Source organism: Saccopteryx bilineata, chromosome 2 (assembly GCF_036850765.1).
Source record: "Saccopteryx bilineata isolate mSacBil1 chromosome 2, mSacBil1_pri_phased_curated, whole genome shotgun sequence".
Taxonomy (NCBI): domain Eukaryota; kingdom Metazoa; phylum Chordata; class Mammalia; order Chiroptera; family Emballonuridae; genus Saccopteryx; species Saccopteryx bilineata.
Genome location: NC_089491.1, coordinates 230746657 through 230771602, shown reverse-complemented (window position 1 = coordinate 230771602; position 24946 = coordinate 230746657). Strand labels below are relative to the sequence as shown.

The window sequence follows — 24946 nt, the reverse complement described above, 5'->3', positions numbered from 1 at the left end:
CTCACTCAGATCTGGACCACACCCTCAGTCTGCTCCCCCTTACCATCCATTCTCCGCAGGCCTGCATCTCAGCTGTGGTTCCTGTTAGGAAGCTCGTCACCGTGCCCGGACGCACTCTCCTCCCGTTCATCATCAGTGACTGCAGGAGCCGAGCCAGGACAGGGTGGGATTCACTGAGCCCCTCCAGCCCCCACAAGGGGGTCCGTGTGAAGGCCCCAAGAGTTGTCCAAGTAAACAGTCAACGGGGGGCAGGCTCCTTGTGGGAACATTTCAGAACAGAGCTGGGGAAACCTTCCTTCTCTTTGATTGTCTGTGTCCAACCCTATTCTAACTCCTTTATTTGCCACTGCAGTCCTGGCAGACCCTTCCAATGCCTCCTCTCCCAACCGTCCTTTGGAGTCTCCAAGGCAGCGTCTGCGGCCGTGAGCAGTCCCAGCAGCCAGCCTGCCAGAGCTGGCGCCAGGCAGACAGTGTGACAGCCGTGTGACAGCCCAGGGAACAAAGAAGAGGGGCCTTTCTCTGAGGTTCCCCCAAAACATGTGCTGCTTTGGCTCCAAAGGGCAGGGGTTTCCAGCAGTTTCTTTGTTTGGTTTTTGTTTTCAAAACCAGTGGTTTGAGGTATTTTTTTTTTTGGGGGGGGGGGGTTGGCCAGAAGAAAGAGACAAGTTGCTTTTTTTTTTGTCCAAAAAAAGTTAGTCAGTCATGGAAGCTCGCTGGCTCCAGCCCAAAGAGAGACCATGGGAAACACCCCAATTTTAGCAAGCGTAAAACCTTTCCCATCGCTCCAGCCAACACCAATTACTTAGCCCTGCTTTGGCGCTCTGCCCTTAACCAACACAAGGCTGGGAACCACTGAATGCTTGGATCCCTGAGCCCACGCACCACAGCCTGCCCCCCCATGCTCCGCATGAGAATAGACGCAAAAGGAGGCCTCTTTCACCCTCCTGGTAAGCAGAAGCACCCCGAGTGGAACCCCAAGCTCCTGAGTCTGCATCCTCTCAACTCAAGGTTTCGTTTACAGCTCCAGGTGCTGCCGCCCCGGAGGAGAGAGTCCCTTGCAGACTGAGACCTGGTGTTTTGCATAAAGAAAAGACCAACATTTGAAGAGAGCCTCCTGTGCTCCCATCCCTGGACCGGGGTCATTACTAAGAGCAGACAGCTTTGGGCATGTCTTCCCAGCCCCCAACATGCCTCTTTGTTGGAGGGCACTGCTATAGGCTGAACTGTGGACAACACAAGTTTGTGTGCTGAAGCACAGTGTGACAGCCGTGTGACAGCCCAGGGAACAAAGAAGAGGGGCCTTTCTCTGAGGTTCCCCCAAAACATGTGCTGCTTTGGCTCCAAAGGGCAGGGGTTTCCAGCAGTTTCTTTGTTTGGTTTTTGTTTTCAAAACCAGTGGTTTGAGGTATTTTTTTTTTTGGGGGGGGGGTTGCTGAAGCACCTCCAGCACCTTAGAGTGCTGCTGTATCTGTGTGTCCTGATCCACTCTGACGGGAGTCCTTGCAAGAGGAGGTGGTTAAGGTGCACTCAGAGGAGGCCATGTGAGGACCCATCACAAGGACGGCCATCTGAAAGCCAAGAGAGGCCTTAGGATACACCAAACACGCCACCACCTCCCTCTCTGACTGAGCCTCCAGAACTGGGAGAAAAGGAGCTTCTGGTGTGTAACCCACCCAGCCTGTGCTACTTTGCTGTGGCCGCCCTAGCGGACTAGTGGAGGTGTCCACTCCCTGTCCTACTCCTGCTTTGGGGCTGGGACCTGCCTCTCCACCCAGAGCTCTGGAGCCCACTGGCTCCTCCTGACAAGTGCTGGGAGTGGAGGGCCACATGAGCCACGGAGAACTGTGCTTGTGGAGACCAGGTGGTGGATCCTCCTGCCGCCAAGATCCTACAGGAGCCCAGGCCCTGCCCTCCCTGTAACTGCCATGCTTAACTTTCCTGTGAATTCCAGGAGACACCCAACACCCTTCTGTCACCCAACTGTTCTTGGTTGAACCTGAGCCATTCAAAGGACTGTAACTGTAAAGTCACATACGTTTCTCATGCAATTTCAGCTCTCCCTCTCTTGAAGACAGTGGACTGTCAACGCCGTTGAGTAGCCAGTCCAGGGCCACACCCACGGTCAGTCCTCCCACAGTGCCCTCGATGGCATGTCCACCTGGCGTCTCCTGTGGTTCTCAGCCAGGAGGTTGCACACAGCAGGTGCCAATCAAATGTGCCCAATCAGATTGAACACCTGTGACCCATTGACAGCTCGAAACATGGACACAAACAGCAGAAGCCAAAGGGAAATAAAGCCCATGTCAGGAATTCACTCCTCTTTCTGCCTGTGTGCTCCATTAGACCTGTTGATCACAGCACAGCGCAGGGAGCCCATCACCAGTACCGAGGTAACTGAGTGTGGGGCCGGGAGAGCTGAAAATATCGGGGAACCACCCTGTAAGGACAGGACTATCTGACCACTACACTGTACATCAAAAACTCATGTAGAATAATAGTGAATGTTTACTGTAATTGAAAAACAAGAAGACCTAATGAGCTTGGAGACCTTAACCCAGGCTTGCACAGTAGGGGGACAGCTCTGTGGCTCGCTGGGACACCAGGACAGTTTTGGCCCCATGGACATTGTCTTCTCTGACTTCCCACACGTGTGCTGGTTACTCAGCCATGGACCAGGGCAGCCGCTTCATCTTCCTCAGAAAGGGCTCTGAACCCTGAGACTCTCTTGCCTGCCCCCCATCTGTCTGACAGACAAAGGAATAACCACTCCTTGTTGGTGACACCACCTTGCTGACACGAGGCTTAGGAAGCCACGGGAGCCAGGAAGCTAGACAAAGATGAAGAGGGGCTCAACGGGCAAGGGCTGCTGGGTATTTTCATCTTCTTTGTAAAAGTAAAATCACTTTTCCCCTCCTGCTTTGGAAAGCCCCCAAAATAAATGCACGGCCACTCACTCACTCATCTGTCATTAACTGTCCTGGGCTGACCGTGGCCCCATCGTCTGCTGGCAGAGAGGATGGTGGTTGATGCGGCCATGCCGTCTCGCATGCCCAGAGGGATGCCCCCCGATTGGGAAGGGGCCCTGGCCTCTGACTGCAGAGCAGTGAGGGGACCATTTACTGCTCCCTGATGTTTGCAGACGAGAGGCGGGAAGCTGAGCTGGGGTCTCTTCCCTGCCATGAACACTGCACAGAGCCCTGCAGCTCGGCGGCTCACATCTCGTCTCCCACAGTCCAGGACAGGGCTTCCAGGCAGGGAAAGACACAGGATAAACGGAATGGAGGTGCTGAGCACACAATCCCTGGCAACACTCGCATTTCTACTGCCCATGAACTGTGACTGGCCAGGCTGTGGAGACGGAGGCCAATGGAGGGGCAGGGGACAGCCCACCCACAAAGAAAGGAGCTCACCAGCCTGCAGGTCAGAACTTCACATTTAGGAGGCAATCGACAAAGAAATGTTTACCAGGAGGTTTTCATTTAATCCCCTCAGGCTTCCGGGAAGCTTGTCACAGCCCATTTCACAGAGAACTCCAAGGCTCAGGAGAGAGCAGCTTCCGCACAGAAAGGACCAGGGCAGACACAGTGCCCGTCCTCCAACTTCAGACCCAGCACGCTTTCCCCTTGTGACATGTCCAGGCCATGAGCCAGCCAGCAGTTTGGGGCCCACCCCACACACATGTGAACCTAACCGAGTCTTGATTCTTGTTCCCATTTTTTTTTCCAAAATGAAAATATCTTTACTGGATATTTCCCTAATTATAAAATACACTTATTTAAAAAAAATTTTTTTTAATTTTTATTTTTTTATTTTTTATTCAGAGACAGAGAGAGTCAGAGAGAGGGATAGATAGGGACAGACAGACAGGAACAGAGAGAGATGAGAAGCATCAATCATCAGTTTTTCATTGTGACACCCTATTGTTCATTGATTGCTTTCTCATATATGTGCCTTGACCATGGGTCTTCAGCAGACTGAGTAACCCCTTGCTTGAGTTAGCGACCTTGGGTCCAAGCTGGTGAGCTTTTGCTCAAACCAGATGAGCCCGCGCTCCAGCTGGCGACCTCGGGGTCTCGAACCTGGGTCCTCGGCATCCCAGTCCAACGCTCTATCCACTGCGCCACCTCCTGTTCAGGCTTAAAAAAATTTTTTTAAACAATACAGATGTTCTGTGCAACCATGCCTGCCCCTTCCCATAACAAATTACTGAAGACAATAGGTAATCCTCGCAGACACACACGTCACCGGTAGGCTCCCTCTCCCCCGTGGACCAGATGGGATCCAGACCCCCAGCCAGTGTCCCGAGCCCCTCACCACCACCATGAGCTGCAGGGCCTCCTGCTCTCCTGTCCCTCAGTGACTTCTCGGGGCACCCAGAGTAGCAGAGAGGCTGCCCCAAGACCATGGGCAGCACCACCTTCCCTCCCCAGCTCTGGTGCCTCTGGCTGGTGTCCAGAGCAGCTGTCGGAGCTTCCCCAAGGGGCCTTGCTTCTGACAGGTGCACAAAATAAACACAAAATCTCCTTTCTCCCCACTGCCCCAACTCCCTTGGCGGGGACACCTTGGCTCAACCCTCGGCCAACCCCCCAGAACCCCCACCCTCACTGTCTAGGAAACTTGACAGAGTAAGAATCCTGGATGCAGCAAAGACAAGGAAAGAAGGGTTTTAAACAGATGCCTCTTGGGCTGTCTGTCTCTTAGATGGAACGAAGCCTCTCTGTGTGGGGACAGTCGTGAGAGACCAGCACACCAGGGTGATGTTCGTGGCTCCTAGAAGTGCCAACTCAGCTCACAATCAGCGAACAGCAGCTGGTCTCTCTCTCTGGCTGTCCTCCTGCTGCACGACTGCCTCTTTGGGGTTAATTCAAGTTAAAATTTTCTATTCACACTATATACTCTATCTCATTCTCTTGCTACCTCTTCCTTTCTCCCACACTCCCCTCTCTTTAAGGTGGCTAACCCCAAATTCTTAGATCACTAACCACTGCTTCCCCTTAAGAAATGACTTCTCAGCCCTGGCCGGTTGGCTCAGCAGTAGAGCGTCGGCCTGGCGCGCGGGGGACCCGGGTTCGATTCCTGGCCAGGGCACATAGGAGAAGCGCCCATTTGCTTCTCCACCCCCCCCCCCCTTCCTCTCTGTCTCTCTCTTCCCCTCCCGCAGCCAAGGCTCCATTGGAGCAAAGATGGCCCGGGCGCTGGGGATGGCTCCTTGGCCTCTGCCCCAGGCGCTAGAGTGGCTCTGGTCACGGCAGAGCGACGCCCCGGAGGGGCAGAGCATCGCCCCCTGGTGGGCAGAGCTTCGCCCCTGGTGGGCGTGCCGGGTGGATCCCGGTCGGGCGCATGCGGGAGTCTGACTGTCTCTCCCCGTTTCCAGCTTAGAAAAAAAAAAAATACAAAGGAGAAAAAAAAAAAAAAGAAACGACTTCTCGCCTGACCAGGTGGTGGCGCAGTGGATAGAGCATAGGACTGGGATGTGGAGGACCCAAGTTCGAGACCCCGAGCTCGCCAGCTTGAGCACGGGCTCATCTGGTTTGAGCAAAAGGCCCACCAGCTTGAACCCAAGGTCGCTGGCTCCAGCAAGGGGTTACTCGGTCTGCTGAAGGCCCGCGGTCAAGGCACATATGAGAAAGCAATCAATGAACTAAGGTGTCGCAATGTGCAACGAAAAACTAATGATTGATGCTTCTCATCTGTCTGTCCCTACCCCTCTCTCTGACTCGCTGTCTCTGTAAAAACAAACAAAAAACTTCTCTTAGGTACCTTATGCCAGAGTCTAGCAAGTTTAACACATGGCCCTTAGCGTCTCAGCCCCCAAATAGGGCTTCTGTAAACCTCTCCTTGAACTTGTCATCCAACCTTATCCTTTATGTCACCAACTGAGATGAAGTCATCAAACGAAAAACATAAACTTGGTATTTGAAGGCAACCCGACAAACCAGCTCTTTTTTACTCTAAACTAACACCTTTTCCCAGACTCATTCCTAAAGGCTGGAAAGTCCCTTTGTGCCCAAGGGACCAGTGCCTCTCCAAAGCGATTGTGTTTTTGTTTATGATCCATAATAGACTACTGCCTCTTCCATCTACCAGGCACCAGAGGCCTTTCCTTGGACTTAGCAAAAGTCAGTCAGTTTTACGAAGAGAAGCCCCTTCTTCCACACTTTCATCAGTGCAGTCTTAACACCTGGGGAAAAGTACCAGTCCCTGACTTGGTCACCATAATATATTACAGCTGACACAGCTGGAAGGCCTTAGAATGATCGCTATGGATGGAGATGACAACAGCCAAGCAGAGACCGTCAGAATCCCAGCCCTCGTCCGGTTCTGCCGAGCAGAGGGCGTGCCCACTGCCTGAAACAGCCTTTCCTTTCTCCTTCTCATCACTGAGCTGGTCCCTGCCACATGAAGTCCGAGCTTTGGACCTCTCCAGGGAAGAAAAAGAGGTTAACTTTACAAGGTCCTTTCCAGGGAACTTGAAATCCTGTAACTACAATTTGGGATTTACCCATTTCCTTGGTTCCCAAGACATCTTCCTATTTGGGTGGGAATAAGAGGTATTTTCTTTAGGGACTCTGAGCATTGCATGGAAATCCTGGAAGTCCCATCGCTGGCAGGCTGCGAGGCCAAGGTCTCCTATGGGTGGGTGTGGGTCAGCCTCCTGCTGTGACCTGTGCTGCTTACGCATCCAAGCACTGGTCAGTGAGCACCTGAGAAAGGAGTGTCCTGGGGCTGCTCCTGCAAAAGGAGGTGCCCTCAGGACACTATGGGTACAGGCCCCACCACAGCGACCTGCACCAGAGATGTGCCCCAACGGCGAGGCTCTAGACCACTTCACGTCTGGTGGATGGAATTTCTCCTGGCTTTCCATTCGCATGGATGGGGTGACAGGTATGTGGGAGACACACAGTTTCCAGGCTCATCTCTTTGGGGTTCATTCAGGCTGCCATTCATGCTTCCTACTTGCCCCTATGGGCTGATCTCCCAACTAGAGCTGGAACTCCCAAAATTCTTTATTAAAATTTTTTCCTTTTCAACAGCCGTGGCTATCTCTGACAGCAGCTGGCCAGTCTCTGCGGCTGGGCAAGACCAGGCCCCATTGCCATCGAGTTTCAGAGCCTCCTGGCTGCTGGGGCACGAGGAAGGTGGGTGAGGGGACCAGGGCGTGACGCCCCCCGCCCTCAGGATCACAGAGCAAGTGTTCCTGCCTTCACAAGCCACGTGCTTCATCTGCCTCTGATGTGTGATGGTCTGTAAGACAGACAGGCTTGCTTTCTTTTCTCTTCCCCCTTTTAAAAAAATTTTTATTGATATATTTTTTTTAGATGGAGGGGGGAGAGAGGAAAAGCAGGAAGCATCAACTCCCATATGTGCCTTGACCAGGCAAGCTCGGGGTTTCAAACTGGCGACCTCAGCATTCCAGGTCGATGCTTTATCCACTGCGCCACCACAGGTCAGTTTCTTCCCTTTTTTTTTTTCTTTTTTTATAATTTTATTTTAATTTTATTTTTTTAATGGGGTGACAGCAATAAATCAGGATACATATATTCAAAGAAAACATGTCCAGGTTATCTTGTCGTTCAATTTGTTGCATACCCATCACCCAAAGTCAGATTGTCCTCTGTCACCTTCTATCTAGTTTTCTTTGTGCCCCTCCCCCTCTCTTCTCTCTTCCTCTCCCCCCTCCCCCCGTAACCACCACACTCTTATCAATATCTCTTAGTCTCACTTTTAGGTTCTTCCCTTTTTAACAATTAAATTCATTGGGGTGACATTGGTTAACATTACGTAAGTTCTACAGCACATCATCCACATAGTGCTCTGTGTGCCACCAGCCGAAGTCTGGTCTATCTCTGTCAACATGTCTCTGACTCCCTTTACCTCTTCAGGTAGGAGTCCCACTCCAACCCCCTTACCCTCTGGTAACCACCATACTGTTTGTGTCTATGAGGTTATTTTTTGTTCATGTTGCTGTTTCATATCCCACATTTGAGTGAAATCATGTGGTTCTTATCCTTTTCCGTCTGACTTATTTCACCCCAAAATTTGAACACTTATTTGTAAAAATAAACGCTCCCGTGTTAACTGCAGCATTATTCGCAAAAGCCAAGACATGGGAATGACCTAGGTGCCCTCAGACTGCTGACTGGAGAGAGATGGGCACATATAACAAGCAGACTCCCTCAGGCACTTTTTGACCGCCTTAAGCCCTCCTCCATCACTTCCCCCCAGAAGCACCCATCCAAGCACCACAGCTTCCCAGTTACCCAGCACTGTGGGCCGGCTCATAGACCAGTTTTCGTGGAGAATGTCAACATTGGAAACACTTTTAGTTGACTTGATAAAAAGCTTTCAAAACTGCATTCTGAAAATAAATCCTGTGCAAGTGTTTTATAACATTAAACGGTTTTTCACATCCTTACCCTACCGATCCTTAGGGGAGGCTAGTCTGAGGGGCAGGTTCATCAATCGTCTCTAAATTCTGTAATGTTGTTACCAATAAGAAATCTAAAACAGAGGGGTTAGGTGACTGGCTCAGGTTACCATATCAGGGCAGGAACTGGACCCACAATGGAATCATAAGCAGAGCCCAGACAGAATGGCTCTCAGCGGGCACCTGTTCCAGACTCATCATGTGTGCAGATTCCACTAGGTGTCCAATGCCACACTATTCATGATGCAGAAATCTGCAAACAACCTCCTACCTAGTGCCAGGAGTTTGGTTAAATGAACTATTCAATACCATGAGATATTCTAAAGGTATATTTATTGACATGAAAAACTGTTCATAATATAATCATTATGCCTGTCATTTTAATAATTATATAGTTATTTACAAATGCTTGGGTTACAGATGATTTTATTGTCTTCATTCCAGTTATCTGCATTTTCTCATTTTTCTATGGTAAAGGTATATTTTTGAGTACTTTCCAATGGACTAAATTGTTTGTGCCCCCCCCCCCACCAAAAAATTCATGTTAAAATGCTAACCTTCAATGTGATGGTATCTGGAGGTGAGCCCTTTGGGGGTGCTTAGGTCACAAGGGTGGAACCCTCATGAATGAAATTAATGTCCTATTAAAGGGACCCCAGAAAGTTCTCGTTCTGTCTCCACACTTGACACAATGAGAAAACAGCGTCTGCAACCCAAATGTCCTCACCAGAACCTGATCTTGGACTCCCAGTCCCCAGAACTAGGAGACGTAAACATGTTGATTGTAAGCCACCTGATCTATGACATTTTGTTACAGCAGCGAAAACTGACTAGGACAGACTTTTTAAAGTTTTCTAAAATTTTTTTTTTTAATTCAGTGAGAGGAGGAGCGGCAGAGATAGACTCCTGCATGCACCCCAACCAGGATCCATCCAGCAAGCCCATTAGTGGGCAATGCACTGTCCATCTGGGGCACTGCTCCACTGCTCAGCAACTGAGCTCTTCTTAGCACCTGAAGAGGAGGTTATGGAGCCATTTTCAGAACCTAGGGCCAACTCGCTCTAATCGAGCCATGGCTGCAAGAGGGGAAAAGAAGGAGAGAAAGAGAGAGAGAGAGAGAAAGAGGGGCAGAAGTGGGGAAGCAGATGGGTGCTTCTCCTTTGTTCTGATCAGGAATCAAACCTGGGACATCCACACAAGGGGTCGATGCTCTACCACTGAGCCAGCTGGCCAGGGAGCTTTTTTAGATTTTTAATTGATTTTAGCTAGAAAGGATGAGAGAAACAGAAACATCAATCTGTTCCTGTATGTGCGCTGATCTAGAAATCAAACCTACAACCTTTGCATATGGGGATGATGCTAACCAACCGAGCTATCTGGCCAGGACTACAGTTTCCCCAGGAAATCTCACTTGGTTAAAGAACAAATGTGTTTCCACCTGCAGTAAGTTTACTTAATATTATAAAACAGCCTTTTTCATTTATTTTCTCTTATAATTAACTTGCTGTGTGTGATAAACTGTTTACTTACTTGGGGATAACTAAACATTTCATGAGCTTACTGATGTCCAATTCTAGTGGGTACTTTAGGAAGCAGGATTCATGAAGCACGTTTTTTCATGTTTGTGTTGGGATTTCTTTCCCCAGAAACCTCACATACAACTGCTCAAAGGTAAATCATAATTGCTACTCTTTACTGGGTAAGTCACAAAACTATGGATGGGGGTCACCCTGCATCAGGCCCCCCAGAGACGACTACGCCTCAGTCCTTGTTCCTTCCTGTCTGGTTCCATCAATCTCCCTGAGCTGCTGTTCAAACCTCCCGTTTCTCCTGTCCCTGTGTCTGCTCTAGTCTGACCAAACCTTCTCAGGAGGCCCAGACTCTGTACCACTCAAACCCAGGGACTCCATTAGCTGCAATCTCTATCCCTAGGACTTCTCACCGAGGCACAAGAGGCAGGGTGACGCTCGTGCTGGCTTGCCTTGGCCAGTTTATGTCTGTCACCTGGCTTCATTACATGTCCACTTTCCCTCCCTCCTGTGGCCTGGTTTGAACGGGAAGTTTGTCTCACGATGACAATAAGGAAACACTGGAGGTGGCAGCTGTTCTTGAGGAAACTATTCCTTGCCCTTTTCCCTGCATTCTGGCTCCTGCTAACCAATCCATTTGGTGACAAAGATTATTCCTTTTTCCTGTGAGAACCCTGACTCCTACTTCTTAATTACTGGAAAATAGCCCAGGGATCCCCAGACTGGGGGCTGTGTCTACTTCAAATACGCTGTTCACTGCCCACCACAAAACAGTTCCCAGCCAGCCCGTCTTGGAGTTAAAGAGAATTCATGGCAGAGGTGGTGTTCTTAGAGAAATAACAAGAACAGGGCTGGCGGCAGCATCTCCTCACTCACAGCCTGGCTCGCCCCTCGCTGGGCTCATCAGAGCCAACGTCAGGAACAGTCTCCCAGGCTCCCCTTCAAGTGGGGAGTGAGACAACAGCGGTTGCCTTGGAAACCGCCCGGCTGGCATCACGGGATTTTGCTCACCCTGCTTGATGGCCGACATCCAACCCTGACTAAATCAAGTCCTAGTTGGTTACGTATGGCTTTGCTAAGCAGGCACAGCAACTGGGGAACAGAACAGGAGAAAGTGAAACGACCACATATTGTTTTCACTGAAAGTAACTTGAGTTGTAATGAAGAGAGATCACTAATGGACTTTAAAAATTAACTCTTTGGTGAAACATGGGTGACCAGAGATGAGGCTAAACAGTGTTCACATACCCAAGTGTTAATTCTATTCAGAATTCCATGAGATGATTCAAGAACATCTTCGAGATGTGCCACCTGCCAGCCACCGGCTACGGCTGATGCGGCAGCAGCGAACGTGGATGGTGCCCCTACTCCAAACTCTTCTGTGGTCTTGGCTCTCTAAGACCATCGATGTCTGGCAGGTGACAGAGGCTTTGTATGATCCTTGATTCCCGGCTGATCAAGTTTTCAAATCAATCCTGAATAAAAGCATAACACTTGTGACCGCTTTTAGTAGATTGATTGAAGGAGGAATTTTAACAGGTCACTCAAATCCAGTCTGCTCGTTACACGGATGACACAGTGGGAGGCTGGGAGATGGGAAGCCAGGGCGTGGACTGGGGGCTAGTCAGAGGCACAGCAGGACTCGAGATTCCCAGTCTGCTAGGACCTCCCGGCGTGGCCCCTCTGCCTCTGCTACATCCTGTTAACTAGACTACTTTCATGCACGACTATGTATATTTTTCTTAAATCCTGTTTCCATGAATGGAAACCTGACTTAAAACGTAATTGGATAAACACAGTGCCCCCCACAGCTTTACAGTCCGTATTTCCGTTACCCACAGTCTGACATAGCAAAGGGAACACTCCAGAAATCAATAACCCCATTTTAAATTGCACACCATTTTGAGTAGCGTGATGAAATCTCCCGCTCTGTCCCACTCAGGCTGTGACTCTTCCCTTTGTCCAGTGTCTGCACATTGCAGATGCTCCCTGGTCCATGAGCAGACGGCCTGTCAGGCTGTCGTGGGGCTTGTGTTCAAGTGACCCTCGTTTGACTCAACAACGCCCTCGTGTGCAGGAGTGGTGATGCTGGCAGTTCAGATATGCCGGAGAGGATAGAGGAGCTTCCTTCGCCTGAAAACGTGTTTGTATAGAAAACAAAGCAGTACAGAGGGGGCAAAAGTAGTTTCACAGTTGTGAGTACGTGTTTTATTCTTGCATTATGAATTACTGTATTATCTTCCACCGAACACGTGAAACCTACTTTTGCCCACCCTGTGTATAGCGTTCTCTCCATGGTTTCAGGCACCCGCTTGAGTCTCAGAACACATTCTGGGACAGTAAAGAGGGACTACTGCACTTGAAGGTTTCAGAAAATATTCTACTTTGAATACAGTGCTTTTGATGCCTCATCTCATAGAGAATGCTGTTCCTTCATCTTTCCAAAGGAATAAACGGCATTAATCAAGCGAGCATTCCTGGGGAGTCCTGTGAGTCAGACGTGTGCTCATCCAGGACGTCTGACACCTTTCACTTGGCTTCTCCAACCACAATGGCAAACAGCATTGAGCTCTCAGAAAGCACTGGGGGAGGGGACTCAGTAATAAACCTGAGTCATAGAAACTTAATGACTGGAAGAGAAAACGTAATTAACTTCTCAGTGTAACACTGACATCCCTTGGGGGAAATGCTGGTGTGAGTGGAGCACAGACAGTTTCAGGATTGAAGACTGGACCACCTAAGTGCTGGCAATCTGGCTGAGGTGACCGTTGCTTTAATTAAGGAGCTTGGTCACGAGAGAGGAGGGGATAAACTCCAGGTCGAGAGGAGATAGCTGCCCGTGTTTGCCACTGTGGTATCAATGAACTGGACACAATGAATATTTATGTGGTGAAATGCGGCCCCTTGTGGTCTTATTGGGGAAAAAAACAAAAAACCCAACTCAAAGCTGAAGAGAAACACTAGTCTACTTCACAGGGTCAAATAGGCACTGAAAAAAATGACTGTAGTATTCAGAGAAATTGATAATTGGGACTAAACAGACAACCATAGGAAAGGGGCACTTTCGTCACTGTCTCCTAAACCAGCACGTCACAAACTGAAATGTACAGGGGAACTACCTGAGGTTCACAGCCTTTGGGGCAGGGCCCGGGGGTCTCCAACCAGCTCCCAGGCGCTGCCCAACCTGAGTTACAGGGGCCAGAGGAAAGGCCCTCCCTGTGGGTGGGCAGAGCTGCCCATTAGATCCCCATTCTGGAGATCCAGGGGCCCCCATTTCAGTTCTTTTCCACACCCAAGCACTAGGAACCTGATAACCTCTTCTGCTTCTTCAAGCTAAAGGGCCCACGGACCCCAGCCCTGAGGTTATCACCCCCCTAAGGAGGCATGTCTTGAAAAGGCAAAGCCCACCTCCCTGACACCATCCTGGCCTAGCAAGGACCTTCTGATCTCAGGAAGCAACAACTATTTTGGATTGCCATGGGTGCCTCGTTAATGTCCACGTGGTTTTCTTTCATGGCTCTTGTGACCACTGAAAACGGCAGGTCATTCCCAATGCCATGCAGTCCAAACCCCTTGTGACATGCATACCTGAACAAAGTGTTGTGGTGTCTACCCCCTAGGCTTCCTGTCCACACCAGCAGCACCGCTGTAGTTCTGCATGCTGTTTCAGGTGGCGGGGCTGCATTTTACCTCACTCCAAAAATTCACTGTATTTAATTACAAAACAAATTTTAATACAAAGCACTTTTGACGTGATGTGGGCAGAGAAAGATGGAATTGATAAAACAGTGGGGTGTCACAGGTGACTAATCACCCAGGGAAATGGGCTTGATTTGGTCGTTCCCCTGGAATTCCTATTTACCCGGTCAACAGTGAAGTCTAACCCCACACCACCATTGCATTCCAGGCCGTTTTATTTTACACATCTTTCATGGGTCAACTTTGAATGTGTCAACTCAGGTCAAGAACGAAGGCAAGTGAACTTTCTTGGCTTGTTCGCGGGTATTTGGCTCATTCAGGACGAACAAGAGAAATTTACATAATGCTGACTATCTCCAGTCCCTTGCTTTTAGGTACAGCCACCCTTCTGTATGCAGGAGTTCCACCTCCTCAGATTCAGCCCTAAATTCTTCAGGGGAAAATGTTAAGTTGCTGACGTGTACTATGAAGTTAGGCCTAGGATGGCAATGTCTGTACTGAACATGTAAACGTTTCTTGTCATTATCCCCTAAATGCAGCCTGGCAGTGACTCTCACAGCATTTCCCTTGTATCGGGTACTCTGAGTACTCAGAGAGGATCTACAGCACACAGGAGGAGGAACGTAGGTGACATGCAAGCACTATGCCACTTTCTGTAAGGGACTTGGGCACCTAAGGACTTTGGCATCTGAGCGGTCCTAAACCAAGGTCCTGTGGCTGCTGAGGGACAACTGCTCAGTCTTGCTTTTTCTCCAGAAAAGGGACAGAATGTGGCTGTGATCACTGAAGTGTTACTTATTAAATGGTAGTATGTTAGGACTTGGTCTACTGGGTGTTGAAAAGTCATTTTCCCTTCTCTCTTAAGCTTTAAATGAAAGTGTGGAGGGAGATTCAAAATATGAAGGACTGTGCTGTGAAACTCGCTCTCCAGGGCTCTGCTTCGGCAGCACTTGCTGGCTTCTCTGGTGTCAATTCTCCTAATGCGCTCACTTGGAAGCTGCCAACAAGGCAACAGCCTGTGGACAAAATTCCTGAAAATGTAACAACAGACTCTTAGTCCCTGCATAGCTCGGAGCAAGACAGAGGGGTGAGTGTATAAGCCTTCTTTCATGCCTTACCTCTTGATAGGGAAACTCAGTTGTAAAACCTCTAAAGAGTGTGACTTTCACAGCATATCATCACATTTAAAGTTTTAAAATAGGCATTTCATCCTAGGTAGTCATTAAAACTCAGATTATATAAATATTTAATGATGTGGTAATACGTTTACAAAATATTCTAAGCAAAACCAATACGGTTTTTGCATATAAAATACTACAAGGATATACCCCAAAAGTGAATAGTTACCTTTTAGTTACAAGATTATATGCGGATTTTATTTTTTGTGCTATTCTTGTTTCTTACGAGTTTCTACCATATTCATATATTATATGTGTAGGTGGAAAATAAAATAAATCCAATGTGTTATACTTTAAAAGAAAAAATCTGGGTGTCTCAGATTTTTTCTTTTACGTCCATGGAATTTTATGAGTAGACAGGCTGGATGGACTCAGACAGACTCTACTAAAATGGACTGAATCTTTTTTTTTTTTTTTTTTTGTATTTTTCTGAAACTGGAAACGAGGAGAGACAGTCAGACACACTCCCACATGCTCCCGACCGGGATCCACCCGGCACGCCCACCAGGGGTGAAGCTCTGCCCACCAGGGGGCGATGCTCTGCCCCTCCGGGGCGTCGCACTGCGACCAGAGCCACTCTAGCGCCTGGAGTAGAGGCCAAGGAGCCATCCCCAGCGCCCGGGCCATCTTTGCTCCAATGGAGCCTTGGCTGCGGGAGGGGAAGAGAGAGACAGAGAGGAAGGAGGGGGGGGGGGTGGAGAAGCAAATGGGCGCTTCTCCTATGTGCCCTGGCTGGGAATCGAACCCAGGTCTCTCGCACGCCAGGCCGACGCTCTACTGGTGAGCCAACCCGCCAGGGTCATGGACTGAATCTTGACCATTTATTTCTGTGATGTTTTACTGTGTTCAGTCTGGTGGTCCCCATGACCCGAGACACCACCAGACCCTCTGTGCTGCCTTCCCTACATATGCACATAACTTTATGTTTCTCTCTGGCATTTCCAAGCTCCCAGCAACAGTACTCTTGGGCTTTGGGGCCATGATTAAGTAAACCAGGGTGACTGAACTCAAGCCCTGCGCTAGTGTGACAGTCCATTTGATCACTGAGGGCACTGCTCAGTGATGAGCGGTTGAGCAGGCAGTGTCTATAGCACAGAGACACGGACGCACAGATGATTCACATCCTGGTGGGATGGAGCAGGACAGCGTGAGGTTCCATTATCACTACTCAAATGCCTGCAATTTAAAATGTATGAATTGCTTATTTCTCGAATTTTTTATTCAGGATATTCTGACCACAGGATAACTAAAACTGTGGAAAGAGGGGACTGCTATTCCGTCATAATCATCACCTAATGTACTTGTGATGTGAGAGAATGAGTAACCCTTGTTTTACAGATGAGGAAACAGCTCACAATGATGACATGTTGAATCCAAGGTCACATGCTAACAAGGAGCTCAACCAGGCTCTGACCCTCAGATCTTCCCAGAAAATCACGGTGAAGGGAGCTGTGCTCACAGCACTCTCTTTCTAGGAGTCCCCAAAAAACTCAGGCGGGCCTGGCTTGCCCATCCTAAATGCCCCGTGTGACTGGCATCGTCCAGGTAGTCACATGCATGCAGGCGTGGGTGTCACACAGAAAGGCATCACGGCGGCCCAAGCCTGGGAATTTGCGAACAGGCCTGGGAACTGACTGAGGGGACAGACCTGCTCTTGGATGAAAGCACATATGCACTCACTGCACCTGTAAGGCCACGCTGTGGACTCTCACCAGCCCACAGCCTCTCCCTGAGGAAGAGGGAGTACCACTCACAGGACGGCCGGCTAAAGGAGCAACCTGTGTCTAAAGCCCCGTGCTGGGTCCTGAGGAATTTGGATTGAACATCTGTCTCTTGGCCCTGGCCAGTTGGCTCAGTGGTAGATCATCGGCCTGGCGTGCAGAAGTCCTGGGTTCAATTCCTGGCCAGGGCACACAGGAGAAGCACCCATCTGCTTCTCCATCCCTCCCCCCCCCTCCTTCCTCTCTGTCTCTCTCTTCCCCTCCCGCAGCCAAGGCTCCATTGGAGCAAAGATGGCTCCATGGCCTCTGCCTCAGGCGCTAGACTGGCTCTGGTCGCAACAAAGCGACGCGCCGGATGGGCAGGGCATCGCCCCCTGGTGGGTGTGCCGGGTGGATCCCAGTCAGGCGCATGCAGGAGTCTGTCTGACTGCCTCCCCCGTTTCCAGCTTCAGAAAAATACAAAAAAAAGGGGGGGGGGGACATCTGTCTCTTGTTATGGGACCCTCCCTCCTGTTCACAGGCATGCTTCACAAGGGCTTGGAGACCAGAAAGAGACTGCTGCATTACTTATGAGGAATAGAAACAAGAACTCACTCCTCAAGTTGTAGGTTGTAATGTGTGGGTACACAAAGCAAGTTAAAAAAAAACCAGCATTCTGAGCCCTGGCCGGTTGGCTCAGCGGTAGAGCGTCAGCCTGGCGTGTGGAAGTCCTGGGTTTGATTCTAGACCAGGGCACACAGGAGAAGCACCCATCTGCTTCTCTACCTTTCCATCTCTCCTTTCTCTCTATCTCTCTCTTCCCCTCCCACAGCCAAGGCCCCACTGGAGTAAAGTTGGCCTGGGCACTGAGGATGGCTCCATGGCCTCCGCCTTAGCTGCTAGAATGGCTCTGATTGCAGCGGAGCATCACCCTCTGGTGGGCATGCTGGGTGGATCCCAGTCAGGCACATGCAGGAGTCTGTCTGCCTCCCCTGCCTCTTACATCGGAAAAATACACAAAAACAAACAAGAAAACCCCAGCATTCTGGTGAGACCTCACGCAAAGCCAGAAAAGCCAGGCCACTGGCCACCAGGAACAGGCAGCCCTGGGAGAGGCTGGCCCTGTGTGGAAAAGGTCCCTCCCTCAAGTATCACAGTGTAGCACTTGGGGAGGACACAGCAGTCCCAGTTGGATCCCTAGGGGTGGGCAGTTTGGCAGCCTCAGAGGTCTCTGTCCCACATGAATGACAAGGCCACCCTGTAGTGACATCACAGGCAGAGGCCAATGAAGTGGACTATGCCTCATGGGACACGACTGTCCCCTGAGATTTACTTTTAGACACTGCAGTGGAACACAGCTATGTGAGCTGCATATCTGCACCCCTGGGGGAGCTGTCAGCTCCACCCAAGAGACCATACAGAACTGCAGCTCCAGGGATGGTGGTCTGCATGTAAAAGGCTCCTCCAAGACCTGCACTTGAGGTGGCCACAGAGGCCTCAAGTGATCTCTCTCCCGGTCCACAGTAAAGCCTAACTCAGCACTTTGGATTATACAAAGGACCTTCATTGGGAAATGGGCAGTTTTCAGGACACGTGGGGTAGAGATCCTGCCCCAGTAGGAACAGGTGGAAGGTATCAGGGAACTAAACGCCTACCTCTCTAGAAAGGCCCTGGCAGGGACTGTTGGTGTCTGCTACCCGTGCAGCCAGGAGTCAGCTGACTCACTGTTCAACATCCTTCCCTGTTCTGAAGGAACTTCCATGCAAAGTGCTACCAAAGCTCCTAAGAGACCCGTGGGCCTTCACCTAGCTTACTTAGGCAGTTGCTGATACTCTCACCTGGTACCAGGTCTGTGAGAAGAGACTTGGGGCCTCACTAACTAAACATTACCAGAGGCTACGGACAATTGATTAAAAAGAATTCAATAATAGTGAATGGTCAAGTCAATCTGACTTAGAGAACTTTTTGTTATGATGGCTTTAAGAAGTCTCAGAAATAACAAGGGAACTTCTGAGAAGCAGAAACTGAGCTGAGTTACCCACTGAATATTGTTAGGCAGCCTCATCTAACAGCACCCCTAAACAGAAGGGGACCTGGAGAACTTGGGGTTCCCTTCACAGTCCTGAGCAGGCCAAGGGCAGTGCCCTGTCCAGAAAAGTGTGGAGGTTATGGCACCATGATGTCTGAGTTCAGTTAACTACCATAATTCAGGTTCATAAAAACCAATCACAAAGCAGTTTCAACCTTTATTCTCTCCCTGATTGTCAAAATGACACATGCTTGCTGTCAGTCTTGCACTACAGAAAACTAGAAAGCTGAACATTTCCCCAGAATCCCACCTCAGAGATGGCTACTTCTCTCTTCAGTAAATATTCTTACAGATTTAAGCACATACAGTGGTAAATAAATGAACAAGTGGAATTCTCTCATTATTAAAATATAGGCTATACTGTTCATGTGCACATTTTCAAATACAGTGGTACCTTGACACATGAGCACTTTAAATCACAAGCAATCTGAGAGACGAGCAGTCGCTCACGGGATTTTTTACTTTAAGTCAAGAGCGAATATTTTAATCACAAGCTTCCACCACCCTCCAATAGATAGCTTGCTGAATGTTCTGAAAGGGAGGAAGAAACAAACTTCCATGGAAAGGTTTTTGTTGAAACGGCCTCTGAGTGAAAGCAAGAAAAGTGTGGCGAAAAAGCCAAAAGTCAGTGAAGAAAATGATAATAATTAAACAAAGTAAAAAATAGCAATTAAGTTTAGCGATAAAGTTACATATCATACGTAGTGTGTAAGTTAAATTTTGCAATTAAATGTAGTGTTAAGTGTAGAGAGAGTAAATTATGTTAAGGGTAACGCATGAAATAAAAACCTCCTCGCCTGACCTGTGGTGGCACAGTGGATAAAGCGTCGACCTGGAAATGCTGAGGTAGCCGGTTCGAAACCCTGGGCTTGCCTGATCAAGGCACATATGGGAGTTGATGCTTCCAGCTCCTCCCCCCTTCTCTCTCTCTGTCTCTCTCTCCTCTCTCTCCCTCTGTCTCTCTCTCCTCTCTAAAAATGAAAAAAAAAAAAAAACATCCTCTGCCAGTCTCCTCCCCCTCCACCAGCATCTCTGTCTGACCTTGAAGATAAATACACTTCATAAACCAGTTTATTTCTTTACATTCTCTTATTATGTATATATATGTATATTTGTTATTTTTTTTAAATATTTATTTATTTATTTTATTCATTTTAGAGAGGAGAGAGGGGGGAGAGAGAGAAAGAGAGAGAGAGAGAGAAGGGGGAGGAGTAGGAAGCATCATGTGCCTTAACCAGGCAAGCCAGGGTTTTGTTTTTATTTTATTTATTCATTTTTTTTTTTTAGAGAGGAGAGAGAGAGGGAGAGAGAGAGAGAGAGAGAGAGAGAAGGGGGGAGGAGCTGGAAGCATCAACTCCCATATGTGCCTTGACCAAGCAAGCCCAGGGTTTCGAACCGGCGACCTCAGCATTTCCAGGTCGACGCTTTATCCACTGTGCCACCACAGGTCAGGCCCTTATTTGTTATTTATAAAGTATATTTTCTTCTTTTTTTTTCCCCCTGAAGTGAGAAGTGGGGAGGCAGTCAGACAGACTCCTGTATGTGCCCGACTGGGATCCACCCGGCATGCCCACAAGGGGGCAATGCTCGTCCCATCTGGGGCTTGCTCTGCTGCGACCAGGGCCATTCTAGCGCCTGAGGTGGAGGCCATTGAGCCATCCTCAGCACCCGGACCAACTTTGCTCCAGTGGAACCTTGGTTGCAGAAGGGGAAGAGAGATATAAAGAGAAAGGAGAGAGGGAAGGGTGGAGAAGCAGATAGGCGCTTCTTCGTGCCCTGACCGGGAATCGAACCTGGGACTTCCACAAGCCAGGCTGATGCTCTACCGCTGAGCCAACCGGCCAGGGCTAAAGTACATTTTCTTATTTAAAAGCATATAAAACAAAAAATTCGTATGGTTTTTGGGGGCCAGAACAGATTAATTGCATTCTCATTAATTTAAATGGGGAAATTCGATTTGACACATGAGTAAATTGAGTCACGAGTTCGGCCATGAAATGAATTAAACTCCTGTGTCACGGTACCACTGTAGTTCTGACAAATGATTCAACTGACCAGTTTTCCCAGAGAGCTGCATGTGTTTGTCCTCAAAGGTGAGTGAACCACACAGCAGGTGGGAAAACCACCATGATTTTCTTACCATTCAATGTTAAATATTACTCAAAGTATTAAAGATGAAGGAAAGGTCTAAAGGAAGTATGAAATAAAGAACAATGAATTTGATACAAAGGAGGAAACAGTCCAGAAAATCATGGCAGTTTCTTATCAGAATAAAGCTCCTAAATCTATTCCCAGCAAATACCACAGAATGGGTTTAAAATTCAAAGGTGGAATACAATCATCTCTTTACCATCAGATATAGCCTCAATCTATAATTATTCTCATTTATCAATACAGGAAATACAATGTACACAGCCAATTAGAATCTGCTCAGTTGTAAGAAAAGCAAATTATAACAAGAATTGCTTATAGGTAAAAAAAATTACCATGGGCCAGGAGTCTGGAACCACAGGCTCAGAGGGGTTTCAGCTCTTGGAGCTGGTAATGGGCAACTTTGTTTCAATCTCCCACAGCTTTGTTTGCAACACTTTCAAAACATCTTCCATCTATTGTATTAAAAAAAGAACATTAAAAAAGACACATGATCATGATTAAAATCATACACGGTTAAATGATTAAAATATACATCATTAATACAATTTCTGAATGTTATGCATTACACAAAAATATTCAATGTGTATCAAATAAAATTATTTAAACTAAGTTTTATTAAACAAAACGTAAGGGTATCAACTGCATTTCTGTCTCTCATGGACACTGTCTTGCCTATCTGGCCATGAGAAGCTGTTAACATGCAAAAGTAAGACTGCCAGGGGTCTCAAACTCGCGGCCCGCCGAACATTTTGTGCGGCCCGCAGACTAATCCACGAAGTTCAAAATATTTTGAATAAAATTAAGTAAGCCCGTGGATTAGTCTGCGGGCCGCACAAAATTGTTCGGCAGGCCGCATGCGGCCCGCAGGCTACGAGTTTGAGACCCCTGGTTTAGACTATGCGAACTAAACCAAGTGAAATGGTTTATTTGACTCAAAGGTATATTTCTACTTTTTAACAGTTTTAGAATATACATCACTTTTAATTTTGGCATGAGATAATTTTCTTATTATATTTTTTTATAAAGCTTTAGCCTCATTTGTAGTTTGTGCCCCAAATCCGCCTTTCTAGCAAGTGAAAAAAAACAAACACTCGGCTACCACAAAAACCCTAAGAACCAAACAGACACCACGAGGAGCACTCCTCACTGACAAGACGTCACACAAAGAAATAAAAAGTTCGCAACAAATTACCTGCTTTAAAGAATTTTCTATTTCAATTCTGCTTTCGAGATTAAAAGCTTGGGCTTCTGACACAATCTGCTTTTCAGAGGACCCTAAAACATAACTACACAGCACCAAGTTAAAGTGTGAAAGTGAGCCAACATTAACTTTGCGTTCATTCATAATATTAACATTCTAAGTATATTACAGTATGTCAGCACCAAGTAAACAAATAAAACAACTATTTTTGTGCAGAAAGCTGTACCACACAAAATCATGTTTTCTTCCTTAATATCCTTGTCCAGATATCCCTACGTATTTCCCAGAATTGTTAAGTCATTACTGGGAATAAGCTGGTGGCAAAACATTATCACTTGTAGTTCAAAATTCTGTTTTAAAGTTTCTTTATATAACATTTCAGGAACATGTGTACTTTCAAATTTGACTTTTAATAAATAATAATTTGTGGAGTTAACTCTTGATTACCAAGTCTGGGCAATTTCAACAGCCATCCTCCAAATTACGCTTCACTGGACTCTGGGGTTAGGAGACACTGTGGCCTGCGGGAAGATTGGCATGCAATGGGGGAGCCAGGTCAGCGCAGGTGACCAGACAAAACATACATGACAAGGAAGAGGTGCGAGTCTTCCTCACACACTGCAACTTCACCAGTATCCCTCCTTTTATCAGCTAAGAACAGTGTTGTCTAAAAAACCCTGCTGATTATGAATCTAAAACGTAGCACGGGAGGCCAAACGGCAGACGGCAATCACAACTTGGTTAGAGAAGAAATATAGGTGAGCTGGGAAATTAAATGGCAGAGTCATGTATAAAACGGTAAAGAAGCAGTACAGAGGACAACATCCACTTCTGAAACCAAGCAAGTTCCTTGCCATTAAAATTCTGCCCCAAGAGGTAACCCCACTCTAAATTTCACTGCACAAGGAAGTAAGAGCGTCTGTGCGTGAATCCTCAGGGCGGAATCTTCCGCTCATCTTCTTTTATATGGAGGCACCACTTTTGAATTTTGTATCAACCCTACTGGACTGAGATTTCATGTCTTTTATAGTCGTCTTCTTCCCCACCTAGTTTCACATATCTTTGCCACAGGCTTGTGGAGATGAAGGAACCCCGTTTTGGCTGGTCTATTTGTGTACAAAAACCAAAGTGGATCTGCGCCCTGTCCAGGCAGACCTACGTGCTTGCAGCATCCTTCTGTGTAAGAGCTGTAATGAGTTTCTGGGTTTTAAAATGTGGATCTAAACCTGTGAAACCTTTGCAGTTTCAAAGACAGTGGCAAAACTGCACTTATCAAAGAGTAATTAGCCTGACCTGTGGTGGTTCAGTGGATAAAGCATCGACCTGGAAATGCTGAGGTCGCCGGTTCGAAACCCTGGGCTTGCCTGGTCAAGGCACATATGGGAGTTGATGCTTCCAGCTCCTCCCCCCTTCTCTCTCCTCTCTCTCCCTCTCTGTCTCTCTCTCCTCTCTAAAATGAATAAATAAAATTTTAAAAAAAAGAGTAATTAGAAGAGAAATTACAATAAAAGAATAGGGTTTTAAATGTTTTAAGAGAAACTCCTAAGTAATTCAACAGTAGTGACAAAATACCCCCAGTAATCAAAGTCAAAGTACGTTCTCTTCTTCGTGACTTGTTCCTCCACCTCGATGTGTAAGGTTTCTTAGGTACCTTTAAGCCTCAAGGGCTTGCTACATCATTTCCAGGATAAGTGAACATGCAGCAAGGACAATCAATTTGTTAATTTTGTGTTTCCTCTAAAAAAAGGGCTAGTGAATTGGAAGGCATTAAGATACCTGAAATTGTCCTCAGACCCTAACTCACCTCGTTTCCGAACACTTCCTAGAAACCCTGGAGAGCGAAGGCACCTCCTTACACCTCCACAAAGAACACGAGATGCTTCCTCACTCGACCCAAGAAAACAGAAACAGCTGCGACTTTGCATTTCTACTTTTCCAGAACACCAAAGGGACATTTATACTAACCATTTTTGAAATTCTTATTTCTTCAGGATATTCTTGGAGGGGAAAAATAAAATAGACAAAGTATATTGATCCACACAATTCCTTTTTAAAAACCCTATTAAATTAAATTTGATTTTTAAGAATGACTGCACGTATTTTTACTCTGAAAAATGTTCCCACAGTGTTTTCTCCTTACAATTTAAAGTGTCTAACATCTTCACTACCAAATAAATCAGGTCAAAACAAAATAAAAATATCACTGGTTTTAATGTCAGAAATTATTACTTGAAAATATATATTAACCAAAGTGATTTAGTTCTGATGTTTTCTTTTTTTTTAGTTCTGATGTTTTCAAACCAGCTTCTCCGCAACTTTCTGAGAACTTAGACATGAGGTGTTTGTTTATACATAAAAATTACCTTTCAATGGCTTCAACTTTGAAGCAAAACAAGTCCCTCTTGTAATCCAGACTGTTGGGTGTGCACTTGTATATGTAGCCGAGGCTAAGTGAGCATCCCGTGCAGTACAAGGCCTCCAGGATGCTGCAACAGAGACACGACACTGCTTTAGCCACGAATAGCCCCACACACCCCAGCTGGTGGTAGCTGGGGATTTCATCCAATCATGAGCATGACAGTGTAACACACAGCACAAAAGACAGCTATTATGTCAAAAGGACTGTAATTCATATCAATATGTGACCATCCCTAATAACTAACTATTCCTGCTATCAAGCAAAGTGGAGCCAACCAAGACCCAAGAACATGGTATAGGTTGCATCACTTTTTGCATCCAGACACCGAGACATTTCTGGTTACTGCATAAACATATGGAACAAAGAACAAAATGGGCAAATTGTAATTTCTCACTGGTGATACATAGCTAAATGGTAGCCCACGGGTCACACAGTATGCCTCTGTGGGCTCTGATACGCTTCTGTGTGGTTGTGGTTTTCTATGAGAAACGTAAAAACATTTTAGTAAACCCCAGGAGGGAGCCATACCTGCACCACCAGCAGTGAATA

The 24946-nt window shown here is 47.4% G+C and overlaps 1 protein-coding gene across 4 annotated transcripts in view; it reads right to left on the bottom strand.

Moving 5' to 3' along the window:
* The window catches only part of MIS18A (MIS18 kinetochore protein A), an 86810-nt gene that overhangs the window by 55002 nt on the left and 6862 nt on the right, over positions 1 to 24946 (bottom strand). Inside the window, exons 3-6 of one of the 4 annotated variants that reach the window (XR_010729242.1) lie at positions 24342 to 24464; positions 21970 to 22063; positions 21110 to 21229; positions 11206 to 11432 (exon numbers count right to left, since the gene is read on the bottom strand). Coding sequence is in view for 3 of the 4 variants with exons in the window: in XM_066259540.1 (XP_066115637.1) it covers positions 21149 to 21229; positions 21970 to 22063; positions 24342 to 24464 (298 nt within the window). In the remaining variant the exon portion in view is untranslated. Of the gene's footprint in view, positions 1 to 9028; positions 11433 to 13635; positions 14688 to 21109; positions 21230 to 21969; positions 22064 to 24341; positions 24465 to 24946 lie in introns of those variants that run through there. The other 3 variants (XM_066259538.1, XM_066259539.1, XM_066259540.1) reach the window with 3 other exon arrangements.